Below are 26,865 nucleotides of genomic sequence, written 5' to 3'. Positions count from 1 at the left end.
GCAGCTTTAAGCAGCTGCGCGCGCTCCCGCGGACGGCAATCACTTTCTGGCAGACAATCACTTTTTGGCACTTTTTTTTCTTTTTTAATTGATCTACCGAGGATTAGCGGATGGATGACATTTCTCCTTTTTGTGGCAATTACCGCCACAGTTTATCGTCCCGATGTCACTCGGTGCTGCGCAGGCTGTTATTTCTGATGGTAGCGCTTCTGCACACAGATGTAATAGGTACGTCGATTAAATTTTTTTCTATTTTGTTGTATTTTTATGTTATTGCTGCTTCTTTTGTGGAAGGTAGACTCGTACGAAAAAAGGTGAGGCTTTGTGAAACAGCACCTGCACCGGAACTGGCTGCTTTTGTGATCGTCGCATCTTGATAATGATGTTCACTAACGCAGTGACACAGAAAAGTGTTGCAGAATTCAAAATCTCGTGCAGTGTGATTGTTTAGTCCTCATCACGTGTTTCTGTTGTCCTACATGCATTTTGTTTATGAGATATTTACAACAGAAGAGGGGGTACAAAATAGAGGAGCGAGACTCATCTGTCTTGCTAAGAAATTGGTCACATTGAATTAATGTCTGCGCGTGTGTGTGTGTTAACACTATTAGTAGGCTACTCCTTCAGTTTCTGGCTGGGTAATTTCATGAATTCAAACCACAATGAACCGCTGGCTTTGTTGATACAACATTGCAGGTCTTAATGCTCAATTCCGATTTTTTGATCAAATCCGATTTTTTTTTTTGTCCGGTTGTTCACACTACAAATAAAAAGCGGCCCGCATGCGCAAAAGAAGACGTCACACACAACGCGCTCTGTTTAGACCCAGACCAAACACTATTGTTTGCCTGATGGCTCTTAATAAAAAGACTTGTTTCGGACTTCACGTTTCCCAATTTTGCTTTAAGTTATAAAATTATTTTGTTATGTACATATTGTAAATGACCTTTAAATTTGGTAAAATCTTCACATATGTTTGGTAAAGGTACGATATGGTAAATGTGCTGACAATTGTACATGGTTTGTTAATGTTTCCTTTAATGGAATTAGTTATGTGCAATCAAAATGTTGTTTAATAGAGTTTATGTGTAGTTGTAAGCTAGTTAGGTGATAGTGAATTAAGTGATGCAAATTTGATGTGCATGCTATATGTGAGCAGGAGAAATTTAAAAAAACTTTTAATGAAATCTCTGTGACGCATTAGTATAAGAGACCATCATTCAGCCAGGGATGCTATGGCCTAAAATTTATCCTTATTGCTGTTTCAGAGAGGAGCGGTGCTTCAAAGGATAGTTGCAGAGTTCTGTCAGAATCTGTAGATTATACAGTATAAATAAAATGATCACGTTTCTCCAACGTTGTCTCCCCAACAGTTTCACCAGGAAGCAAAACCGATTTTAATTTAATGCACGTATCAAACAAATGCACAGTAATCTATTATTTTTCTTCAGTAATTAAATAGATTCAACATCTTTCTTCAACAGAATTGCAGACTGCACAGATGGTACATTCCCAAAGGAAAGAATACTATATATACTAGACTTAATATTTACTGAATACAATAATGGATTTCTATACATTTTACATCAGATGAAAACTTTGGTTGTAAGATTCAGATAAATATTTATTAAAAGCTAGACATTTTAATTTCTTTGTGCCCCCCTTTTCCCTGTTCATGCTCTCCCTGGGCCCCTGGCAGAACTTTGCTAGAGCCGCCCCTGCACAGTTACCAGCTGTCAGCTACATAAAAAAGGATCCTGGTGTTATTTGTCTCTCAGAAACAGTTCATAACTTCCCTTCAACTCATTCATGTCACCTAAAAGGTAAACCTGTTTCTTCATCACCTGTTCAGCTCTGATGATTCAGTAAGGACATCTCCTGGTTTCATCTTCATGTTTCCCTCTCACCAGGATATCCAAACCGATATCATGACCAGCAGTTTTTACGGCTGTGGCTCCAGCAAACCTCATGTGATACTAGAAATTAATATTAAATAAATTCTTACAACAGCTGATCAAGCTTACAAGCTGCTGTTTTTTTAGCGCGACATCCGTTGGTTTCCAATTTCTTGCGCAGAGAGAAAAGCCGATCAGCTGATCATTGATCAGTTTAATGATTGAATTAGCAACTTTCTAGCTGTAGTACGGGACAAATCGCGTTCCTTTTCACCTCGACTTTAAAGTTCGACCTCCTCGGCTGTAATTGGTCCAGCCCAGAGTCGATCATGACCAACTGGCCAATCCACCACCATTCATTTATACCGTAAAAAAAAAGAAAAGAAATAAAACCCCATCGGCCCATAAAAACGAAAAATCACGAGCGGCCCACCGGGCGAATGCCCGGTATGCCCGATGGCCAGTCCAGCCCTGTCAATCACCAATCTCTATTTCTGTCACTCCCTCTCTCTCGTCTGTGACTAGAATCATTTGAATAAGGTGATATTTCTTTAATTAAACTTTGAATGTTGAGGTTTATGTGAATGGAGACCTGCTGGTTTTCATAACCCATCGCAAAGATAATAGAGAGAGAAGGCCTGTTATTTTCTTTTACACGTGCCTATGTACCTGCTTATAAATGTACGGTCACGTGACATTTGTGTTTCGAAAAATCGGAGCTGAGCTCGATGTCAGTGTCGAGCTTCCCATCCCTGCAGAGAATGTTTATCTCATCCTTTGTGTTTTTATCTTCTTCGAGACTTATGCCCTACAAATTTGTTTCACAGTTAGGTGCCTGACTGACAACTGTATAAAACAAAAACTACACACAGTATTCGAAGCACATAGCGCGCAGTCGTAAATTCCCCCTAATTTTGGTATGATCCGAGCTCAGGCACTAGCCGACTGAGCACAGCAGCTGCTGCCTGCGAATTTGCTGTTGGAGAAACGCAGACAGGCAGACAGAGGAGAGCTTAAGTTTGACCAGGTACCAAAGCAAATCATTCGTACTGTACAAATAATGTGAATATGGCGGTGTATCACAAAAGATTGATATCAAACTGAACACTTGACCCATATTACGTTACTTGCTCTTCCAGTGAATCAACAAATGGCGAAATGAAAAGCCAAACAACAACAATGCTGCAAAACAAGAGGAATTTCAATACACAGCAGTATAGTTGAAACCAGATATTTACATACACTTTAGGGAAAAAACATAAAAACATTTTTTTTACTGTTAAACATCAATTTAGAGTAAACTTGTTTTGTTTTAGGTAAATAAATATTGAAATATCTTTTGAATTAATTAAATGTCAGAATAAAGAGAGAGAGAGAGCTGTCTATTTTTTATCACGTTTTTATTGTGTCTTGAATTAATAAGAAAACTCCAGACGTTTCCATTCTGAGCTTAAGAAGCTTCTGATAGGTTATTAGAGTCCATGTGAGTAAATTGGTGGCACAGCTGTGGATGCATATAAGGCAAAACACAGAGCCTGTTTCTTTGACATGGGAAAATCAAGAGATATCAACCAAAACACCAGGGAAAGAATTGTGGAGCTCCATAAGTGTGGCTCAATTTTGAATACAATTTGGGTTCCATTTGCAATTAAGAAATACAGATAGTTTCTCTGTTCATATATTGTTTCAACTGTATATTTGATGATATTGGTGTTTGGCTTGATTGTTAGCACAAAGAGAGAGAGAGAGGAACAGAGAGGGGGATGGAGAGGATAATGAGGACAGAACAGAGATGGAACAAGAGCCAGGTGCACTGAAAAAAAGGCCATGTTGGATTTACTTAATTCAATAGTGGACATTGGTTGCACACAAATGTTTTGCTTTGGCAGAAACTTAAACAACTGAGTTAAATCAACACAACTTTTCATATTCAATAAACCTGTGCATTTTGTGTTCATAAAACGCGATTGAAACATGTTTAGATGAAGTAAGGTGAGCTCTTGGAATATTTTAATCCTTCACAATTTTGTCATTTTATTTCAACACTATTCAATAACTTTTTACCCCAGTACTACTTGGTCACTTAAATACTACATGTTGTCTTCATATTACACAATGTTCAACAAAGTCTAGAGTCTGGTTACCATAAAAATTGAATGGATCTACAAAAACTGCCATCATCCTATCTTTATCCTGGTTGCAGGGGGGCTGGGAAATAACCCTGAAGTGATAGGTTACAAGGCAGGGTACACCCTGGACAGCTCACAAGTCTATCACAAACAATCATTTGCACTTACATTGACAGGTAATTTAGAATCACCAATTAACCTAACAACTGAATGACTTTTAACTGTGGGAAGAAACCAGTAGACCCAGAGAGAAGCCAGTGCAAACTAGCCAGGTTGTGGATTTGAACCCAGGACCTGCTTACTGCGAAGGAACAGCACTAACCACCATGCCACCAGATTTAGCAAAAGTAGGAAAGCTATGATTTCAAGGCTTGATTCAGAATTTTTTGTGCATTTTTGTCCTTGACTGGTTAAACTGCAATAAATAGCAATAGTATACACATGACGTGTGTGTAGTTGTCTGCCTCTTAGAACTCCAGTGATTCTCCTGCAGTTTGACATCTCGTGCGATCTTGTGAATTTCATGAGTTCAGCAACTAACCACTCTTACTAGATTGTATCATGTCATCTTAACAAGAACAAATTAAGTTGTTGAATTTTGTACAAATCCTTCATGATTTAATTACGTTCATAGAAACATGAAATTATTGTGTTCAAATTACAAGGTAGACTTTTTTAATGTAACAACCACCCAATTTACTTTTTTTGGTATACCGAAAAAAGTAGAGGTGGCTGCTCGACTTGACTGAGATGGATGTCTTCCAGAAACCACTATCCAAAGCACGTAAGACTGAAATCCCGTGCAGTGTCGCAGTAAGTCATTGAGTTACTTCACTTGAACAGGACATGAACGATTTAATCTAGCCTCCCTGCATATCATGTAGTTTCTACACTATATAGTTACACTTAACTTTGAAGCATGATTTACGTAAGCATGATGCTTATGTAAATCCAAGAGCTGGCCAATCCCTTTTTTTCAGTGTGAGACAGACCTGTTAGTCAAATGGTTGTTTGCCAAAACTAATTAGAACTTTTGAGGTTTGTTATTTTTCAAATTCTATATTTATTAAGTTATGTAGGTTTGTTTGCACAACAAGGCTAAATAATTATATAAACTTTTCTGAATCTGAATAGTGTACTTTCGTAGAATTAGAAAATAATATGGTACAAACTAGTAACTCATCATATTATCTATTGAAAAGGAATACTTGAATTAATTGAAAATGTCATTGACAGGTTCGCAAAACTCAAGCCTTGAAGATACAGTCTCATGTTACCACAATAAAGAGGTGTTGTCATTGTAGTGCAGGTCTATAATGATTTTCAGTGCTACTAGTTTTGATTCTGGTTCTATTTTGGTTAAGTCCTAAAGTAGTCCTGATTTTGAACTGTTGTAGCCCTGTTTTAATTCCTGATCTGTTCTGGGTCTGGTTGAATTGGGGTTTAGTCCTCGTGTCTTGATACAACCCTAATTTTTTTCTGCCTTGCTGTTGTATTAAAAAACTAGTTTAAGGTGTCCTGCATATGTGATATATATTTTTTTCTTATATGAAGTTATTCTTTTTCAAACAAAACTCAAAACACAGCCTAATAAATCTTCAACTTCACGCCATGTTTTTCAGTCATTTCTACACCCCCCCAATCCCACATGCATGCTACCGTTTAGGGCTAAGCCCCAGGTGTATGCATGCATGACCTTCTTCCTATTTTACGTTGAAGGTCCGCGTCATGTGTCAGTTTTGCGTCTTCCCTGTCTCGTCATGTGTAATTGTCATCAGTCGTGTCTCCTAGCTGTTCCCTCTTTGCCCAGTTCACCTTTTGTATTTATTGCCTGTGCTTGCACCTGTTCGTTGTCGCGTTGCCCCTCATGCTGTGTGCATCTCCCTGTGTTCCCCTAGGTTTCAGAAGCTCAGTTTAGCCTGGTTCTGTTTTGTATCACTTCCTATCCCGCAATGAAGCAGTGTTTAAGTTCATGTTCTGCCTGTTAGTCCTGCATTTTGGGTCCAATTCATGCTTGCCACACAGCTGTAACATAAGTTACTCGCGTAGCCTTGATTCGTTCACATGTAGCAAGGGATTCAGTTGTGTTACTTTTGGCTATTTGATAAACAGATTTCATTTTAAGCTTGAGTCCTTTAAACTCCCAAGAAATTGAGAAATTGTTCAAATATTTATCACTGTCACAGTCATTTTTCATTTATATTTGGAGGCTAAGACCTCTTTGTTATGCCACATTTTTCTTATGCAGGAAAAACACTGCAATTGTATGTCAGCAAGATGCTGCAAAACTGCCTAATTTCAAGATTTGGTGTAGAGACAAAGCACACACCAAAAGTAAGATATAGAAGAAATTGTAATCTGATAGTGTTTCATGCTTTTTACAGCTCTCCAGGTGATTGGTGGAAACGTAACAGTGGTTCAAGGAGGTACTGCTATCCTACCGTGCCATGTCACTGGTACCAATGATGACCTGACACAGATTACCTGGCAGAGGAGGACGAGAGAAAAACCTCACAATGACAATTTCCTAACTATCCTACCCAGAGAGGGAGTGCAGTTTGTCAATGGAGGTGATGATCGATTTAAATATATCGGGAATTTTAATGACAATAATGGAACTCTCCAGTTATCCAATGTTACCCTGAAGGATGAAGGCAGCTACACGTGCATCTTCACCTTTTTTCCCAGTGGAAATCAGAAGACAGAGATACCTCTGAATTTGCTTGGTATACTAAACTTTTTTTATCTTTAAAAAATTCTGTGTGTTCGTATGCGTGATAGAGACAGAGTTACTTTGATCATCCTGTATGCATGTTTATTTATTTGTGTGCTGTAACTCTCCTAGTGCCTCCTTTCACAAGCATCAAGGACAATCTTCCCACTTTGGGCACTGAAGAGGTTTTATTTGCTACTTGCACGGCTGCTGGATCGAAGCCTCCTGCAGAGGTGAGGTGGCTCACTGGTGCTTTGGGAGACAAAATGAGGACGACAACAAACTCCATTCAGTATGACAACGATACGACTACCACAGTCAGCTCTCTGTTTGGTGTTCCTACAAGAGAGATTAATGGTCACCAGGTCCAGTGTGTCATCAGTGGTGACTCCCTGTCTAAAGAAGAAACCCTGCCCTTCACCATACAGGTCTCCTGTGAGTATCAGCTGCTCATGGAGTTCCTATTTAGTGTTTATTTAAGAAGTTTAATTATTTGATCAAATATTAAAAAAGGTATACAGAAATTAAATGACACAGCCTATCCTACAGAGTAGAATGTCAATAACCATGTGCATCTGTTTATCTGTTTCTGGCCTTCCAGTTCCATCATGATGCCATGCCACAACGTAAAAGAGGTTTCAAACTTTTTTGTCTATCTTAAAAATTCTGTCATTATTCACCCCCCAGTCACAAGATCCATGAAGCACACATGATCAGAGTACGAAGCAAAAACAATTCAGGCTAATTTAAATGTGAAAGCATGCTCCTCCAGTACTGTTTCTTCTTTTAGTGGCATGGTGAAGCTGTTTTTTGGTGGAAGTCCCCAAAATGACCACAGAATTTAATGAGCCTTTTTTTTTAGTCAGCAGTGATTATAAGTGAGCCAGTGATTAACACCCTTGAATGTGCATGAAAGGATCACTCCTTAAAAAGAAAGAAAGAAAAACAACCAAGATTCATGGTTCTGCCTGCCATGATAGGATTCAAAGGTATGTTCACTTTTATTTTGACAGTTTATGATTAACACACTTCTGTTTCTTTTTTTTGCAGTCGCCCCCACAGAAGTGAAGATTAGAGTGATTTCAGAGGACTCGTTTGAGTGTTTGACAGAAGCCAACCCAAACGCAAAATTTGCCTGGAGCAGGTAAAGCAGTTTGAATAATGGTTTCAGTTAATTTAAGTGATTTCATTGATTCTTTAGGTTTGTCTAAGTACACTGTGCTGAAAAAGCCCTGAGAGAGGGCAAGCTTTCGCTGGTATGACATCACCACTTAGGCTACGTTCACACTGCAGGTCTTAATGCTCAATTCCGATTTTTTGATCAAATCCGATGTTTTTGTCTGTTTGTTCACACTACAGATAAAATGTGACAGCAAGCGTGCTCTGGTGTGAACCCTCAAAGCGGCCCGCATGCGCAAAAGAAGACGTCACATACAAAGCGCTTTGTTTAGACCCAGACCAAACAGTATTGTTTGCCTGATGGCCGTTAATATAAAGACTCGTTCTGCACTTTATGTTTCCCAATTTTGCTTTAAGTTGTAAAGTGATTTTGTTATTTACATATGGCCTAATAATGATCCTTATGGCTGTTTCAGAGAGGAGCGGTGCTTCAAAGTATAGTAGCAGATTTCCGTCAGAATCTGCAGATTATACAGTACAAATAAAATGTTCACGTTTCTCCAACGTTGTCTTCACAACAGTTTCACTAAACGTCTACACTGGATGGCCAGGAAGCGTTCATGATGTCTTCTCGGGCGCTTCTCCGGCACTGATAATTGGCATCTGTCTTGTGCCAGTGACGTAAAAGACGGATTTAATGCGACATGACCGTTCAAACATCAGTCGCTTTCTAAAACATCAGATATGTATCGGATTCAGTACCACATACGAAAGTGACCCAGGTTGGGTTTGAAAATATCGGATTTGTGCTGTTCACACTGTCATACCATGATCGGATATGGGTCGCATAGGGTCAAAAAAGTTGGATTTGATGCGCAGGGTCCCCCCCATGCCCCCAACTCAGCATTCTTTCTCCTCCAAACACAACAGGTAGTTTTTACCAAAAAGTTCTATTTTGGTTTCATCTGACCATATGACATTCTCCCATTTTCGTCTGGATCATCCAAATGCTCTCTGGCAAAGTTCAGACGGGCCTGGGCACGTCTTGCACTGCAGGATTTGAGTCTCTGGCAGCGTAATGTGTTACTGATGTTACTTTGGTCCCAGCTCTCTGTAGGCCATTCACTATATCCCCCGTGTGGTTCTGGGATTTTTTGCTCACCGTTCTTGTGATCATTTTGACCCCATGGGGTGAGATCTTGCGTGGAGCCCCAGATCGAGTGATTATTAGTGGTTTTGTATGACTTCCATTTTCTAAAAATTGCTCCCACAGTTGATTTCTTCACACCAAGCTGCTTAACTATTGCAGATTCAGTCTTCCCAGCCTGTTGTTTCTGGTGTCCTTTGACAGCTCTTGCATCGTGGCCATAATAGAGTCTGGAGTGTGACTGTTTGAGGTTGTGGACAGGTGTCTTTTATTTTATTTTCTGGATTTTCTTTTCTTGTTTAGTCTCTCATAGCTGAGGAATACCAATGATAAAAATTACAGGCCTCTCTCATCTTTTTAAGTGGGAGAACTTGCACAATTGGTGGCTAATTAAATAGTTTTTCACCCCACTGTAGATCATGTATTTTGGTTTAATTTCAAGAACATAGCAACATTTATGTGAGCAAGGAAAATGACTAACACAACTAACAAACTAATAGCTGAAATTCATTGGAATTTTAGCACAACTCACTTTTTTTTTTGCCCTGTCGTGCATTTCACAATAAACCTCATTCATGTTTTTCCAGATCTGGCCAGTCTTTGCTGCAGTCTGCCGTCAAAGTAGATGGTGCAAAGCTACAACTGCTGAGTCGGACCTCTGATCTAAACGGCCTCTATCAGTGTGAAGCATCTAATGCATATGGAAGAAAACACAGTCAGCTGTATGTGCATGTGGCATCAGGTGAGGTCAGCTTGGATTTAGCTGTGCAGTTTGTCCAAATCTTTCTCAATTTGTTTCTGATTTCCAAACTTTTGTGCAGATTGTATCATTCTGAAGTTATTCTGTTCTATTTTTTTGTGGACCACAATCAAAGGAAATAAATAGAAACTTGAACATTTACACTTGGAGTAAAATGATGGACTCTCCATATGAAGGGATAAACATACAAGTGAATGAATGAATGAATGATAGATAACTGATGCTCCAGTCATCCAGTACATTATATTATTCAAGTCAGTTCCAAAACCTAAAATTTAGAGCATGTCCTGACTTGTGATAGGTTCTGTTCATGGTCGTATCAAGTTTGTCTCATTTATTTTTGTGCCCTAGAACTTGTCAGAATGACACGTTTTTGAATGTGTACAGGTGCAGGTATTACATGGTGTTTGAATGCTGTCCAAGTCATCCAAATGTAAAATTGGAAAAGTCAAATATTCTTAATTCTTGTGTCCATGTAGGAGCATGCTCTGCGGCTTGGGCCTTATTTGGTGTTTTGGTTTTCCTGAATGTCACTGGGGCTGCAGCATGGTGCTTTTATAAACATGGATTTCTGATAAGGTACTTCTAACATTTACCTGCTTGTCTGTATGTTGGAAAATATAAAGTTTATCTCATTTTAAAGCATATGTGCTTTAAAGGGTGCTGATAAAAATTTATTTTTTATTTCTTCATAAATGAAAGAAGTAAAACATATAGCAGGGATCCAAGTGTAGTGTTTGCAATTTGTGAGTGTTAACCTAAAACATGTGGTCAAATGAGTTCTCAGTGCAAGTTAAACAGGTCGTACATATGCTGTAAAAAAAAGGGAAAGAAAGCACATATATTACCTACTTAACCCTTCTCTGGAGTATGGACCTTTGATGAGGATCCTCAGAAATGCTCAGTCTTGAGCCATTTTCTCAATCTGATGGCAAATGTATTCTTTTTGAGATCTCTTTACCATATATTCTTGGCCTTCTTCTTTGTCTCTTCCCCTCTGAGTTTCAGAGCTTGTCTGGTGAGGTTGTTGCCTGGTTTCCTCAGTGCATATCCTGTCCATTTCCATTATCTTCTTTATATATTTTCCTCCGAATGTACCCGCCTTGCGTTTTTCCAACAGGTTATGACTGTGGATCTTGTTTGGCCAGTAAATCTTCAAGATTTCCTTGGGAAGCTGTTGATGAAGGCAAAAATGAAAAAGAATACGATCAACAAGGTGTAAAGATAATATCTAACAAAGTTCAACAGTAGATCAACAAAATAAGCGGAAATTCCCATATGCACACTCTGTTAAAAGCACTAAAAGTCCACTTGAAAGTGACACGAGCAGTCAGCATCTCAACACTTGAAAATGTTGAGATGTACTGACAGTGTTTCCTCTGATGTTAGAACAGTTTCTCACATGTACTTTCTCATGTGCATCTTTGGGTTTTGTTTGGTTGTTTGTTGGTTTTTTAACCACAAATAATGACAGGGAGCATGTCCTACTGTTTTCTTAGGAGACCAGAAAACACACCAGATAATGACAACACGCCAGAGAGTGAGCATGTTCCACTGAGACCTAGCAGTGCAGTAGATGATCCACATGATGTTCCACCATCTTCCAGAAGTGCACATGATGATGATGGACTATCTAAGAGAACAGAATGATGATCATGGACAAGAAGATGACAGAAGACATGGATCACTGTCGACTAGCAGTGCTGGAGGTGATCAAGGACCACATAATGTCTCACCCTCCCCCAGGAGAGCAGTGTGATCATAATAATAATAATGGATTTGATTTATATAGCGCTTTTCAAGGCACCCAGAGCGCTTTACAATTCACAGTCACTCTCACATTCACACACTGGTGGAGGCAGTTGTAGCCACAGCTGCCCTGGGACTGACAGAACCGAGGCTGCCATATCGCGCCATCGGCCCCTCTGGCCAACACCAGTAGGCAGTAGGGTAAAGTGTCTTGCCCAAGGACATAATGACCAGGACAGAGAGCCCGGGGATCGAACCGGCAACCTTCCGGTTACAGATGCGCTTCCCAGCCCCCAGCGCCACGGTCGCTGGGGGTTGGGCTACATGATGACAGACAGTGGGACAGACAGCATGTCCCACTATCTCCCAGGAGTGCACATGATGATCACGGGCCATCTAGGAGAACAGATGATGATCATGTACCAGAAGATGATGGAAGGCATTGTTGCCTTACAGTGCTGTGTAATTACTGCTTTAAACAGTTTTTTTATTTTATAAAGAGGTATGATTAAATAGGAGTAAAGAGAGTGAGTAAATAAGTCAAACGAGTACACTGACTGATGCCATCATGCAGCTTTTACAAAGTGTGGGTAAGCTGCGAGTCACAGGTGGACTATTTAAAGCACTCACGGATGTTGCACAAGGCACAGAGATAAATTGAGAAACAACTTGAGTGGTTTTACTTCACTGTCATGGAAATTGTTTCATCATTACAGTAAAGACAGAAACAGAATGTAACTAATCTGACTGATCAGATTACTTCTGCAAAACTTATGCTGCCTCTAGTTTTTGTTGCCACTGTCCAAAATGTGATAAGAGTGCACAGCTCAAAGAAATTGGGGAACACTTGTTGTCAGATTATAACACAAAATCTGTGAAACTTCAGGGATATGAGATGAAAGTGGCAACAGGTGTGTTGGACATGCAACACTAACACAACGCCTTAAACAGGAATAGGTATTAAACTGCACGGTGGCTTGTGAGCACAAATCTCACTAAATGATTTGTGCTCACAACATGCCACTATCATGCAGTCTGAGTCTGACAGTTTGGTCAGAAATATGCACATATATTCTCCACATTCTTGAGACTGTGCTCAGAGACACAGCAAGCTTTCTTGCAAGAGCATGTGTGGATTTGCCATCCTGGAGTAGCTGGATTATCTGTGTGACCTGAAAGGCTTGCAGCTACCATCTCATGCTACCAGCAAAACTAGAGAACGGTAAGGAGAGAAAAACATTTTGTGGAAATCCCCTCGTATAACCATTCATCTTCCTGGGGATTGCCTAGAACTAGAAACAGAAAGAATATCTAACTCTGCTCTTTTGGTTTCATTTTACAGAAGAAAAATAAATGTTGTGACTCAAACAATGGGAATCGATAGATCTGGGTACCAGTGATGGACATTAGATCAACTGCAAAAGTGGATGCAGTTCCTCGCTCCAATCCAAACCCAAACAACCATTGTCTTCATGCGGCCTCCCCTCACGAGCTGGAAGCTCCAAGACTGAAGATGGAACAACAAATCTCAGATTACAAGACTGTGTTGACTCTCTGCCTTATCCTCCTACTTCTTCGAGATCACTTGTGTCAGCTAGGGGATTGTTGACTTCTGTTTAAAACAGGGTGTAAGGACACTCTGTCTCTCAAGTTGGACACAGGATACACATGTACACAGACACAGACATACAATCACCCTTTTTCTGTTGTCTAACTGCTCTCCTAAGCTCAGTCTGAGTAAAGTTCTTTTTTCTCCTCTTGTCCCCGGATGTTGTGAATTTCATTGTTTTCTAACCATGCAATTTCTCTCTGACCTGTCTTCCCAATGTGATATTTGTGCAATGTTTGTATGGTTGAAATGGGTCCAATGGGTTTTTTGGTATCATTATAATGAATCTTAATTCACACCTATGGGCAATTTAGTGCTACTAATTGAACTGCAATGCACTACTATGAAGACCCATGACTGAATGTTTCCTGTCATAGGATTGCAGTGTTTTCTCTTTCAGAAAACACTCTAGATGAGAAACTGCTTTTAGTGACTTGTACATGGTTATTTTTATTTCTTAAGCATCCGCCACACACATAACAGATAACTGATAAACTTTTCTGTGTTCTACTCAGTCATGGAAACTCTGCTCTATTCTTTGTGCTTTAATTCTACTAACTATTTTCTACTAACTTATGATTGTTGTATTCAGTCATATTTATTCATAACTTTAAACTGCAGTAGTCAGTGATTGATTGACTAGCACCACTCACATATAAGTGTTTTCGTGACGGGTGCACTGTGAAGTGTGATTAAAGAGTGATATATATATATACACACACACAAAAACAGGATATGACATTATGCCCATAGAAAATAGTGGTGTTACTGCAAGTAAGAATAATTTAGTGTCACTGCTGAGTGCCTGCAACACAATGCATCTTTTGATGCAACCTATAAAACAGATTAAGACAAACTGGAACAAATTAGTGGCCCAAGTCAGCTTTAAATACCATCAGGTGCTTAAAGCTGACGTCTCACAGATTCCCAAATTCCAGGTTTCGACACTCTGTGACCAAAGTTCACTGAACCAACAGCAAAAGACGACCAAAACTATGCTTCATGTTTGAAAAACATTGTAATGATTTCCCTTTTATTTTGGCTCTCTTGCTTCCATCATAATAAAATTGCACTTCCTATCTCTGTGTGTGTATATATATCACCCTTAATCACACAGTGCACCCTGAGAGAGGTGCTTTACAAACACTGACTACTGCAGTCTAAAGTTATGAATAAATATGACTGAATACAACAATCATAAGGTAGTAGAAAATAGTACGTTGTGATGATTTCACTTTTATTTCGGCTCTCTTGCTTCCACCATAATAAAATTGCACTTCCTATTTATGTGTGCTTCAAGACCAATTTTCCATCAAAAACCCTATTTTCTGCCTTATTCGCTTGCTCATTATGTACACTAAAAAGCCACATTTCTGCTATTAAATACACGAGAAATATCAATGTCTCTAATAAACCTCTGTAACTGAAAAATAGAAAGCTTATGTTTTTCACTAAAGAAATCTTCAAAAAGAGCTTATATTGGTTGGTTTATAGCAGATTTACTTACACAAGCAATTTGATGTTAATTGGCAAACATTTAACGCAAAAAAATAGGTCTTAATTTTTTGCACTCGATATTAATATTAGTTTAGATGGAAGCACATCTTTTATAAATCACTCTTAAACTAACCACGACTATGAGCGCTATTTAATGATAGTGCACGTTTTGTTTTTTGCTTCACGATTGTGTAAATATGGCCCCAAAAGGCTGTGCAGGAACAGGAAATGTGGTACTTTTATGAGGCTGCGGTCGGAAGTGCGTTTTACGTCAGAAAATATAACAAAATGTGCTCAAAAACGGGTGCAGTGAAGAGATTACAGCACTTGGAGCTGACTAAACTTAAAATTAACCTGCAATGGATCTTGTGGAAATCTATCGTTGTTTCATTGTAACATGAGCCCTGCCAGGGCTGGACTGGGACAAAAAATCAACCCAGGCATTTTGACTAGAGTCCGACCCACCAGGAATTATAGGAAAAACCTTTGAATAAAAACAAATGCTGTTGTGACAGTGATGTACACTATCTTGTTGGTAAATAGGTATCAATCTAATAAACTTAAACCTACACTATCCTTTAAACAGTACTTACCGGAAATGTCAATATCAATGCGATAAACAAACAAGAGAAACGGGACTTGCGACAGAAAAGCCGATCAGCTGATCATTGATAAGTTTCATGATTGAAGTAGCAACACGAGAGGGAGGGAGAGACAATGACAGAAGAAGAGGCAGCTGACAGCGTCAAGACACAGAATAACTCCAGCTTTGTGTCTTTTTTTTTTCATTCTAGCTGAAGTACGGGACAAATCGCGTTCCTTTTCACCTCAATACAGAACTTTAAAGTTCAACCTCATCGGCTGTAATTGGTCCAGCCCAGAGTCGATCATGACCAATTAGCCAATCCACCGCCTTTAATTGCTTATACTGTTACAAAACAAACAAACAAACAAAAGGTCATGGCCCATAAAAACGAAAAATCATCTTTAAATCATCAAACTGTAAATTATAAATTTTAAATTGTTATTGATCCCTTTACCCCTAGTCCTAAAGTGTATATTTATTTTGTTACTCTTCTCATATTTATTGTTGTTTACTTGCACTGCTGTAACCGGAGCCTCGTCGGCTCGTCTCTCTATACTGGACTGTATGTAGCGGAGATTACAATAAAGTTTACTTTGACTTCAGCAGCGAGCAGGCGCACCGAGGGCTCTCGCGCTCACTTTTCGCGCGTAGAATTTCGTGTTTGTTGGTTTGTTTTTACTTTCTTTTATTTTGCTCCAGCCAGCCAGAGGATCCCCCGCCGCCCCGCCCTCTCCTCCCTGTGTAAGCAGCAGGCGCACCTCGCAAACGGAGGGCGCCCTTACTCCCAGCAAATGGGCGATAGAAAACCGATCGATGCCTGTACCATTCCCACTATGCGATGGCCTGACGTAGGGGCAGAATGAGTACGAGCATTTTTTTTATTGCCGATGCCCATGATGCCGCCCCGGGCAACCGCCCATCGCCCGTATCAAAAACCGCTACTGGTTGTAGGTACTAACTAAGGTACCTTCCTAATGTCACTTCGCTGCAACAGAAAATCTTTGCCTAATGATTTGTTTCTCCGTAAAGTTGGTTTATGTGAATATCATTTTAACTCTATCAAGATCAGTGGATGGAAGTTATTGCGACTCCATGAGCAGTCTGCTGCTCCCGATGGTGGTGCTTCAGTGCACATATGTAGTAGAAAATATTATCCATATTTGGAAAGGTTCTGGTCAGCAGGTTTATTGTATGTCTTGTCTTTTGTGTCTTAAGAGACCTCTTGGTTGGACGACTTGTAGACTTTCTAATGGTTAACCAATGGATTTGCTCACCTGTGTTTGTGCCTGACATGTGCGCCCTGTGAGGTTTAATTCTAGGTTCTAGGTTTAAACTTTTAGGTGTGCTCAGCTCAAAAGCCCAGTCATTTTAATATCATACACGTCATGCCTTGTAAAACATCCTTCATAGTTAACGTAAAATTCTCAACAGAGTCCTCTTCTAGCTCATAAACTGTACGTGTGTAGTATTCCATAGCTAACTGTTCCAATATGCCTAAGAAAATACACAATATTTCATCTGATATTTCATAATGTCACAAATTACCAAAGGAGTGAGAAGTCAAAGGAGAGACATGATCAGCATCATCCTCTTCCTCCTCGCCTAAAGCCTCCTCTACTGTCTGGGCTTTAACAGATGAAAACATAAACCTGCTTATTTATTCTGGATATTGTCACAATTACTTATTTTCAGAAGATTAGAGCTTGATCACAAATTAGGCTACATTCTCGACCAATCGATCGATCAATCAATCAATGTATTTATAAGCACATTTATAAAACAACACAAGTTGAACAAGTTTTGTTACTTTGTACAGCACGTACAAAGTAACAAAACAAAACAAAAAAACAAGCACCAAAAAAGTAACAGAAATGTTACTTTTGTCCAGCAATATTATATCCACTTCAGAGAAGGTTTCACTTATGCTGGCTGTAGCTTCCACCCAGAGAAAGCTTAAGCCTCAACTCATAGCCTCTGTTGTTTATTTCAGCAGCTTCACTCATTACAATCACAAACCAACACAAGAGCTTGTTGCCATTTTTCAGCTGAAACTAAACTCATCTTTTACTCTCCCAGTTTCTCCTTATTTCTCTCCTAGTGATCTTTAGCTTTGTTTCTGTTACACCACAATTAAATCCATATCGCTTCTTTCAAAATAACACATCCCCCTTTATAGGAAGTAAGTAAATAGAATTTATTTATATAGCACTTTTCACAGATAAAAATCATAAGGACTTCACAATAAAAGCAGAAATATATATAAATAATAATATGAAACAATGAAAAAATAAATTAAAAGCTTGTTTGCATAGAAATGTCTTCAGCTGCTTTTTAAAAGAGTCAGTGGAGTTTGTACAGGATAAAGAAAACAGAAGAGAATTACACAACCCTCGTGCCACTGCCTGAAAAGCCTAATCCCCACATGAACCCAGTACGTGGGACCAACAGTAACCTCTAACCTGAAAATCTGAGGTCTAAAGCATGAGATTTTAACAGGTCAGAGATATATTGGGGAGCTTCTCTGTGTAGAGCACGGAAGTTGTTTTTTTTTTTTTTTAAATAAAACCTAAACTGGACTGGCAACCACTGAAGAGAAGCCTGGAGTATTAACTGGAGTAGTATGTGACGTCTTATTAGTGCCAGGTAAAGTCTTGCCACAGTATTCTGTACACTCTGAACGCGATCCAAAGCTGATCAGTTGAAGTAAGTAACCTATTCAATAAAACCTATTCATGAATGAAAGAAACCTACAGACATCTAGTAGTGAGATTTTACACATTCTAACTTGTACTTGTATTTTTACATTGTTGTGTTGTTTTGTTTTGTTTTACTTGTAGATTGTAGCTCTTTGTTAATGAGTGGTGAGGAGAGTTTTTGAGGAGCCTTGTTCACTGAAGTTCACTGTATATAAAATTTTATCATGAAAAGAATAAATGAAAGATGAATTCAAGCAGTGACCCCAAGATATGAATCCTTCATTCGACTGGTCACATGTTCCTTAATTTCTATACAACAGGGCAGAGTTTTTATGTAACTAACTGAAAGACTTTAAATTGTTTAGCTTTTTGATTATCCATCCAAACTGCAACCAGGATCTGGTTTTACATTGTTTTGAGCACATGTATTTGCTTATGACTTCAAACTGAAAGCATGGGAATCAAGCTGCAGATTATTGTTTTCACATTCCTCTGTCATGGAGATTTAAGGTGGGGTATGTTTTCAAAGTCATTTTCCCAGGCCACTAGAGCATGCAACCTTGAGTGTTTCACATGTTGTTAAGGACATGAGTTGTTACCTTACTTGACAGATTTCAGTGTATGTTCTTGTTATTTTGATCATTTAATAAACAAAAGTAATATTAATCTTGAGTAGATTAAACACCTAAGAAAATGGTTAAAAACATTAGAAAAACCAAACCTGCAGAGAGGTTTTGTCATGCCTGCAGTTCATTTGTCATTACTCTGTAATCAGTGGTGATTAGAACATAATTCCATCAAGTATACCAATTTTTGTCACTGTTAAGTTACAGATGACTAACATACATTGGATGTGACACAGGAAGAAGATGCACACAGAGAACATAACATAAAATGTTACAATAATTATGAAATAAACAATCTTTATGGAAAAACAAATAATTTAATGACTTTTTAACATATAGATGGTAATAATTTCTGGCCGTGTCACAGTGTTTTGCAAAGTTTTGTTCAGGTCGACCTATTGGTTAGGGAGCAGGAAGGATACATACAAGCATATATACATGCTATGATACATATAGTAAGAACATTATCACTATCCTAGGGATTTATCCTTTAGTTGAAGGCAGAATTTTTATTATGGGAGGAAAACGCTGTATTTGTCTGAAACGAACTACCAAACATAAGTTCAAGATTTAGCGAAGAAATCAAGCACACACAAAGAAAGAAAAGTTTGGTTTACCCTTCTTAGAGACTCTTTTTTCCTTTCTACTTTTATTTGGCCTGATCTTTAATAGTATTTCACTTTCCAGCTCTTCAGGTGATTGGTGGAAGTGTGACAGTGGTTCAAGGAGGTACTGCTATCCTACCATGCCATGTCACTGGTACCGATGATGACCTGACACAGATTACCTGGCAGAGGACAACCAGAGAAAAACCTCACAATGACAATTTCCTAACTATCCTACCCAGAGAGGGAGTGCAGTTTGTCAATGGAGGTGATGATCGATTTAAATATATCGGGAATTTTAACAACAAAAATGGAACTCTCCAGTTATCCAATGTTGCCCTGAAGGATGAAGGCAGCTACACGTGCATCTTCACCCTGTTTCCCAGTGGAAATCAGAAGACTGAGATACTTCTAATAGTGATTGGTATGTACAAAATATTCCCAAAATTCTGGGCGTTTGTATGTGAGGCAGAGACAGAGTTACTTTTACCATTCTTCTTGCATGTTGACCTACTTCTGTGCTGTAACTCTCCTAGTGCCTCCTTTCACAAACATCAAGGACAATCTTCCCACTTTGGGCAAAGAAGAGGTTTTATTTGCTACCTGCACGGCTGCTGGATCGAAGCCTCCTGCAGAGGTGAGGTGGCTCACTGATGCTTTGGGAGACAAAGTGAGGACGACAACAAACTCCACACAGTATGACAACGATACAACTACCACAGTCAGCTCTCTGTTTGGTGTTCCTACGAGTGAGATTAACGGTCACCAGGTCCAGTGTGTCATCAGCAGTGACGCCATGTCTAAAGAAGAAACCCTGCCCTTCAGCATACAGATCTACTGTGAGTATCAGCTGTTAATAGAGTTTATTATTTGTCTTTTGTGTCATTTTTAATAAAGATTTTTTTTATTTGACCATAAAAATGTATATTAAAATGATATACAGATATAAACAGCCATAGATTGAACTGAAAAAAAGAAGTTGAACTGAATCAGGAAAAGCCCCGTAAGGCAGTATCAAATACTCTTTACCAGTCAATTTGTACTGTCTAGATATTTCAGCTGCCTCAAATGAGTTTTGTTCACATGAGCGCAGGTATCAACTTACCAATATTCATCATTTAATAATTTTTCAGTTGCATGTATATGTTCAGGTCAGAATTAACTTACAGCAGCTAAAGTCAGAAAATGGCTCAGCAATCCAGTTGTTTTAAAGCAGAGGTACCATTTATGATTTTGGGGGCACACCACTATCCTGCAAAGTAAAGCTGCTGACGATGTCTGTTTTTAGCCATGCCTATTTTGTTTGTTTCTGGTCTACTACTTCCAGCATGACAAAACACCATGTGACAAAGTCTGCCTAAAACTTGTTTGTGAAGCCTGACAATCAGTCCATTATTTTCACTGATCTCCACAGTCATAAGATCCATTCAGTACACATGAGGAATGGCAGAGGATGAAGCAAAACTAATAGAGGCTTGTTTTGAAACTGAACACAGGTTCCTCTGGTTTTGTCCGGTGTTATGTATCTGGTGGAAGTCCCTGAGAAGAACACAAAATTTAATATCCTCAAAACTTTCCATAAAAAAAAAAAATTTAATATCCTTTTTTCAGACAAGGTGATTGTAAGTGAGCCCTTGGCAACCTTCAATGTGTAGCATAGGATCACTCCTTCAAACTAAATAAAAGAAACCAGAATTTATGGTTTTGTGTTACATGATAGGATTCCGGCAAATGTGAAATATTACTTTGACACCATTAGTATTTCCTCATTTCAGAATTAACACTGTTCTCTTTCTGTTTATGCAGTCCCTCCCACAGAAGTGAACATTAGAGCAATTTCTGAGAACTCATTTGAGTGTGTGACAGAAGCCAACCCAAGCGCAAACTTTACCTGGAGCAGGTAAAGTAGTTTGAATAATGATTTAAGCTGAAACTTTAATTTGCTTCTTTTTGTTTGTCTTGTGCAACCTGTTTTTAAAAAGCTCCGAGGAACAAAAAGATGTATTGTATTTAGTGATATACAGTATAACACATAATAAAGTTGTTGGGAGTGAATTGTGGAAAATTAAAGAAGGCAACATTTAAACTTTAGCTGATGGGTGTTTCCTGAACATGCACGCTTTAGGAACAGACTGTGGTTAAACTGTAGGTTCTGAAAAAAATAAAATAATTTAAGGTAAATATATACATCTACAAGTAGAGAAGTTTGGTGTATTATTGTTTTTAGATGTTTTACTAAGTTTTTGAGGTTTTGTTCTTTTTGTCTTCCAGATATTCCTCCTTAGCTGTAGTTAAAAATACATTAACATGGAAAGTTATGCTATGACGAGGCATCTGCCACGTGTTTGTCTTTTCACAATTCACAACAGTCTCTACTCCTAGAATATTGCTCATATTTTAGTGAAATATTCACAAAATTATCACATAATGGGTCTTCACTCAAACTGGGGTCAAGGTCATAACTCTCATTTTATGGGCACTTTTCTATGTTCACAAGAATTACTCATCAAATTTTAGTGAAATTAGATAAATGTGACCTGGATATGACAGTTTGGGAGTTTTCTTGACTTGAGTGGATGTGAATTCTCATTGGTGTGTGCAATACAGCCAACCAGTGTCAATTGAACTTATAACTTTGTGAACATATCACGGCACTGGGTCCATCTGTCTGAAAGCCCCCACCATCATTCCCATCCCCCAAAGGACTGGAATAGACAGCCTCAGTGACTGCAGAATCATACTCCTCATGTCTTGTGGTCATGAAGTGTTTCTTGTGGATAGTGTCTCAGCACATCACAAACATCACAAACCTCCTTCCTCCCTGTCTCAACCCCCACCAATTTACAGTTTACAGCACAGATTTACCATCACCCTTCACAGAACGCGAAGCCATCTAGAGAACAGGAAGAGCTATGTGAGTATGCTCTAGCGTTCAACACCATAATCTTATCATCACCTTCAGATGCCCCTCCCAACTGGTCCTGGATCATAGGTTCCATCACCACCTGGCCTCAATCAGTCAGACAGCCCCCATCCAAGTCTGTCTCCAACTTCAGGTTTCTGGGCACCCACATCTCTGCCAACCTCACTTGGACCCACAACACCATTGCCCTGGTAAAGAAGGTCAAGCAGTAGCTGCACTTGTTCCATATCCTGAGGAAGAATAACTTTGAACCAGTAGCTAAAACTGGTCTTCTATTTCTCCTTAGAGGAGAGCGTGCTCTCCTACTGGCTGGGTGGTAGGCTGCACAAGGGGGAATTAACACTACCTGAAAAATCATTGGTTGCCCTCTGCCACCCATGGAGGCCTTTGCCAGATCCTCCTGTCTCAGGAGAACAAAGTCCATCACAGGCGCTCTGGACGGCGCCTCATGTTATTAATCAGGTTCCAAACATCCAGACTCACAAACAGCTTCTTCCCCAGGGCTATTTAGACTGTAAACAAACACTATCCCCCACATAGTATGTGCCTTTGTATTGTATACCTCTTTATTTGTATATATTCTCTCTTATCTGTTGATTATTCCTGCTGCATTACTATTTATATTTGGCCTGGTGCAACCACAATTTATGTACATATGTACACTGACAATAAACAGCTATTCTATTCTATTGAGGGATTAGCTTACTCAGCTTAAGTAGATGCTATAATAAGTCATGGTTGGTTCTTCAGATAACAATCAACAAAACAAACATTTAAGGTATTTATTTAAGCTGTTTAGTTTTTAGCAGTTACTGTCAGCAGTTTCACATTTTACTGTATTCCCTCTGGCAAAAACTGTCATTACTGCAGGCGTAATGCTTGCTGTAATGTTTTTTTAGCTTCACTGAACAGATTTAGTGAAGCTTGAAACACCCCGAGGTTTTACTCTAGTTGTTTTTGCATTTTTACTTCAAGTGCATTTTGTTCAGGAGTTTCCCTATCGTGATTTTAAGACCAAAATTCATCATTCATTTCTCATTTGTAAATGGCCTGCATTTGTATAGCACTTTACTTAGTCCCTAAGGACCACAAAGCGCTTTACACTACATTCAGGCATTCACCCATTCACACACACATTCACTCACTGGTGATAGCAAGCTACATTGTAGCCACAGCCACCCTGGGGCGCACTGACAGAGGCAAGGCTGCCGGACACTGGCGCCACCAGGCCCTCTGACCACCACCAGTAGTCAACGGGTGAAGCGTCTTGCCCAAGGACACAACGACCGAGACTGTCGAAGCCGGGGCTCGAACCGGCAACCTTCTGATTATAAAATGAACTGCCAATCTTGAGCCACGACCACCCCATTGGCCCCATTTGTGTGTGTATATATAGATACATATGTAGATTTCCTGTACACAATTAGGTACAAACGGGCCACAAGTGAAGGTTAATTGTGTGTAAAATGTAAACTACTTCATGAAACTGTATTTCTTTTTGGGTAAATCACTGTGGCGACTTATGTCAAACTCATAACCTTGTCTTATTATTAGTGTTGTATTTTATGTTCTTTTGAGATTTTTCATTATTAACTGATAACAGCTGATTGGAGTAGGTGGCGTAGGGATCATTCCCTGTTGAAAAAGAGTCACATGACCAAATTTATGTGAGGACACATGAAGTCTGAAGCATAAAGCCCAGCAGACAGAGAAAGTAGATGAACACTTTTATGGTAACCTTCATCTCCAACATGGGTTTTAGGTTTTGTTAAACCAGCTAATAAAAAGAAAGCCTGACTGCAAAAGCTAAAAAGAGTTTTGAAAGATGGTTTCATTTAATTACTCTCAAATCAAAACCAATCAGTCATGTCTCGTTCAACTATGAGGGTAACACGTTCACTCAGACATGATCAAATGGGACTTATTTATGGGTATAAAACAGTGGGCACTAAATATATAACTATTTGGTCAGGTGTGATACAGACTTGCCTGTTTTTCAGGGTAGGGTATTTCCATGATGTGTGCACAGTTCATATTGAACATAAGGACATAGTTAAATGAAATGCTGATTCATGAAAAAGAAACATCCATCCATCCATTTTCTTCCACCTATCTGGGGCTGTGTTGCTGGGGCATCCGCCTAAACAGAGAAGCTGAGCCTGCCTTACCACAGCAACCTCCTTCTAGCTTGTCAAGGGGAATGCCAAGGCGTTCCTGACCAGCTGAGAGATATTATCAGTCCAGCGCATTCCACATCTTGCCTCTTTCAAGTGGGACATAGCCGGAACACTTTGCCCTGGAGGCATCCTTGTCAGATGCCTGAATCACCTCAACTGGCACCTTTTGATGTGTAGCAGAGTAGCAGCACTACTCTGAACCTCTACCAAATGGCTGATGTCCTTGCCGTATCTAAAGGAGAGGCCAGCCACCCTTAATTTCCTCCACTTGTATCTGCAATCTGTTCTTTCAAAACAATAACGCTAAAGTCCAGACATTACAAATGACATAAACATTTTTTTTCACATTGCAAAACAGTCTTTTTACACTAAATATTTCATTATGCATATTCACCAGTGTGACTCAGCAGTGCTTGGCTTCTCTCTCTCCAGTTCACTACTTATACATTACATGTGAGGAATCCCTGGTAAATGCAGTGTTTATGCATTTAAACAGTTTTGCTTTAAGTGCCTCTAAAGCTTCATTAAGTTATTTGTAAGAGTTTTAGCATCAGTGATCCACCTAAGATGAAAGAAGCCATCTATGTCAACTGTGAATGACCTTTGAACAGAAGTGGAGGCTCTGTTCATTGAACAGAGCCTCCACTTCTGTTCAAAGTATTCTGTAATCCAGTTTTAAAATCCCTTCCAGATGCTTTTTCTTTCCAAGTTCCTTAGACTAGTGTGGTAGAAAACTTTACCCAAACTAAGAATGTCTTCACAAATGATGTATTTCAATTAAAATTGAATTGACTGAAATTCATTGGACTTTTGGCACATCTCGCATTTTTCTGCCCTATCTCTACATTTCATGTTGAGCCTCATTTATGTTTTTCCAGATCTGCCCAGTCTTTCCTGCAGTCTGCTGTCAAAGTAGATGGTGCAAAGCTACAACTGCTGAGTCTGACCTCTGATCTAAACGGCCTCTATCAGTGTGAAGCGTCTAATGCATATGGAAGTAAACATGGTCAGCTCTATGTGCATGTGGCATCAGGTGAGGTCAGCTTGGATTTAGCTGTGCAGTTTGTCAAAATCTTCTGAATTGTTTTTGTGATTTCTGAGCTTTTGTGTGTTGTTATTCTGTTTTCTTTTTTGTCCATTCCTGTCCAAGGAAACTTGAACATCCAGACAGATTTCTTTGGTAAGCAGCTAGTTTAGAGAAGTGGTTGCCTTATCCTAAGTCAGCACAAAACAGACAAGTTAATGGATAATGGATGCCTTACCCAGTGCAGTATAGGATCATATTCAATTCAGTTCCACCAATGGAAGCTCAGACCATGTCCTATCTTGTGATTCATTTCATGATCATATCAAGTTTGTTTCATTTACTTTTGTGCATCAGAACTTGTCAGTACATTTACAGTACAGGGACATTTTTGAATGTTTGTGGTACTGATGTTGCATGGTGTTTGAATACCGTCAGATTCATCTTAATGTGAAATATAAAACTAAATGCCAGGTAAGTGAGAGAGAACAATAGATCATTTCATATTCTCACTCCCTGTGTCTTTGCAGGAACATGCTTGGCTGCTTGGGCCTCATTTGCTGTTTTTCTTTTCCTGAATGTCATTGGGGCTGCAGCATGGTGGTTTTTCAAATCTGAATATTTTCAAAGGTGCGTAGAACAATAATCATACAAGCATACATTTAGGATGTAGCATGATAAGTAGCTATTATAGTATTTCAATATTTCATATTGTTGAAACTCCTCAATAAAAGCTAAAAGTCTCCACTTGAATTTAAAATTGATAGATTTTATTTCAAAATTGACCCCAAAATTTTCCAACTCTATACGACAAACTATATCATTTTTTCCTGTGGTATTAGGTTTTTCCCCATGCATGGTGATGAACACAGTGACCCACGATCTCCCAGTAGTCCAGGTGATGATCATGGACAAGATCACCAAAAACTGCAGAGAGAGGTTAGTACAGTTAATTTGTTGAAATGTGAGTTTTTCCCTCACTGTTAATATGTGTCTTGAAATATGTTGGCACTAGTGTAAAACTCTCTGATATGCAGTTACTGGGGGTGTATTTATAGTTTAATTATGAAGAAATTATTTTATTTAATCTCTAGTAAAAGACCCAAATAGTAACAGCAGTAACATTAATAGCTTATTATGATTGTGTTTAATATTATAGAAGTTTAAATGTTTTTTACTAAAATCTCCAGTTGAAAATTAACAAATATTCTGAATTATCCGCCTTAGGAATCTGTCTGACAGCAAAAGAAGAAAAACATCTGGACTGAGGGCTCCACTAGTCTTTCAGCTGGTAAATGAACAGATGAAACACAGGTGGAAGTTCCTGGTATCCATTCACATGCCTACCTCTATTTTATTTACCTTTCTTTCTACCTTTTCTTTTTTTTTTCCTTCTTTTTTTTACTGTTGCCACACATTAAATTTAGAGTAATCCCCACTGATGCCTGCTTGTTGATGGAAATATAATAAAGTATTTTACAAATATATATCGGCTGAAAATATAATTTGGACATTAATTAGGCCTACAAATCAATATTTTCAGATACTATTTGCTGACCTGGGGGATTTGTATGAACAGCATTAAAATTCACTCAGACTATAAGATTTTG

At 38.9% G+C, this 26,865-nt stretch overlaps 2 protein-coding genes across 3 annotated transcripts; both read left to right on the top strand.

The window, feature by feature from the left end:
• On the top strand, nt 1-12,734 carry LOC308410009 (nectin-4-like). Of its 2 annotated transcripts, XM_080903059.1 has the most exons (7): nt 1-228; nt 6,409-6,750; nt 6,870-7,172; nt 7,788-7,881; nt 9,591-9,745; nt 10,243-10,342; nt 11,263-12,734. In XM_080903059.1, exons 1-7 carry the CDS (start codon nt 111-113, stop codon nt 11,411-11,413), a joined length of 1,263 nt encoding a protein of 420 aa, XP_080759185.1. In that variant the 5' UTR covers nt 1-110; the 3' UTR covers nt 11,414-12,734. The 2 variants fall into 2 exon arrangements, with proteins under 2 accessions (XP_080759185.1, XP_080759186.1); XM_080903060.1 differs by lacking the exon at nt 10,243-10,342.
• Nucleotides 11,837-26,865, top strand: LOC308409872 (nectin-2-like; the record flags this gene model as incomplete). The annotated part of the gene is made up of 8 exons (XM_080902873.1): nt 11,837-11,951; nt 19,214-19,555; nt 19,668-19,970; nt 20,938-21,031; nt 25,110-25,264; nt 25,786-25,885; nt 26,098-26,194; nt 26,483-26,865. 8 exons carry the CDS (start codon nt 11,837-11,839, stop codon nt 26,492-26,494), a joined length of 1,218 nt encoding a protein of 405 aa, XP_080758999.1. The 3' UTR covers nt 26,495-26,865.

Source organism: Rhamphochromis sp. 'chilingali' (assembly GCF_963969265.1).
Source record: "Rhamphochromis sp. 'chilingali' genome assembly, chromosome: 14".
Taxonomy (NCBI): domain Eukaryota; kingdom Metazoa; phylum Chordata; class Actinopteri; order Cichliformes; family Cichlidae; genus Rhamphochromis; species Rhamphochromis sp. 'chilingali'.
Note: the sequence above shows the minus strand (reverse complement) of the source record. Positions and strands in the feature narration are given on the sequence as shown.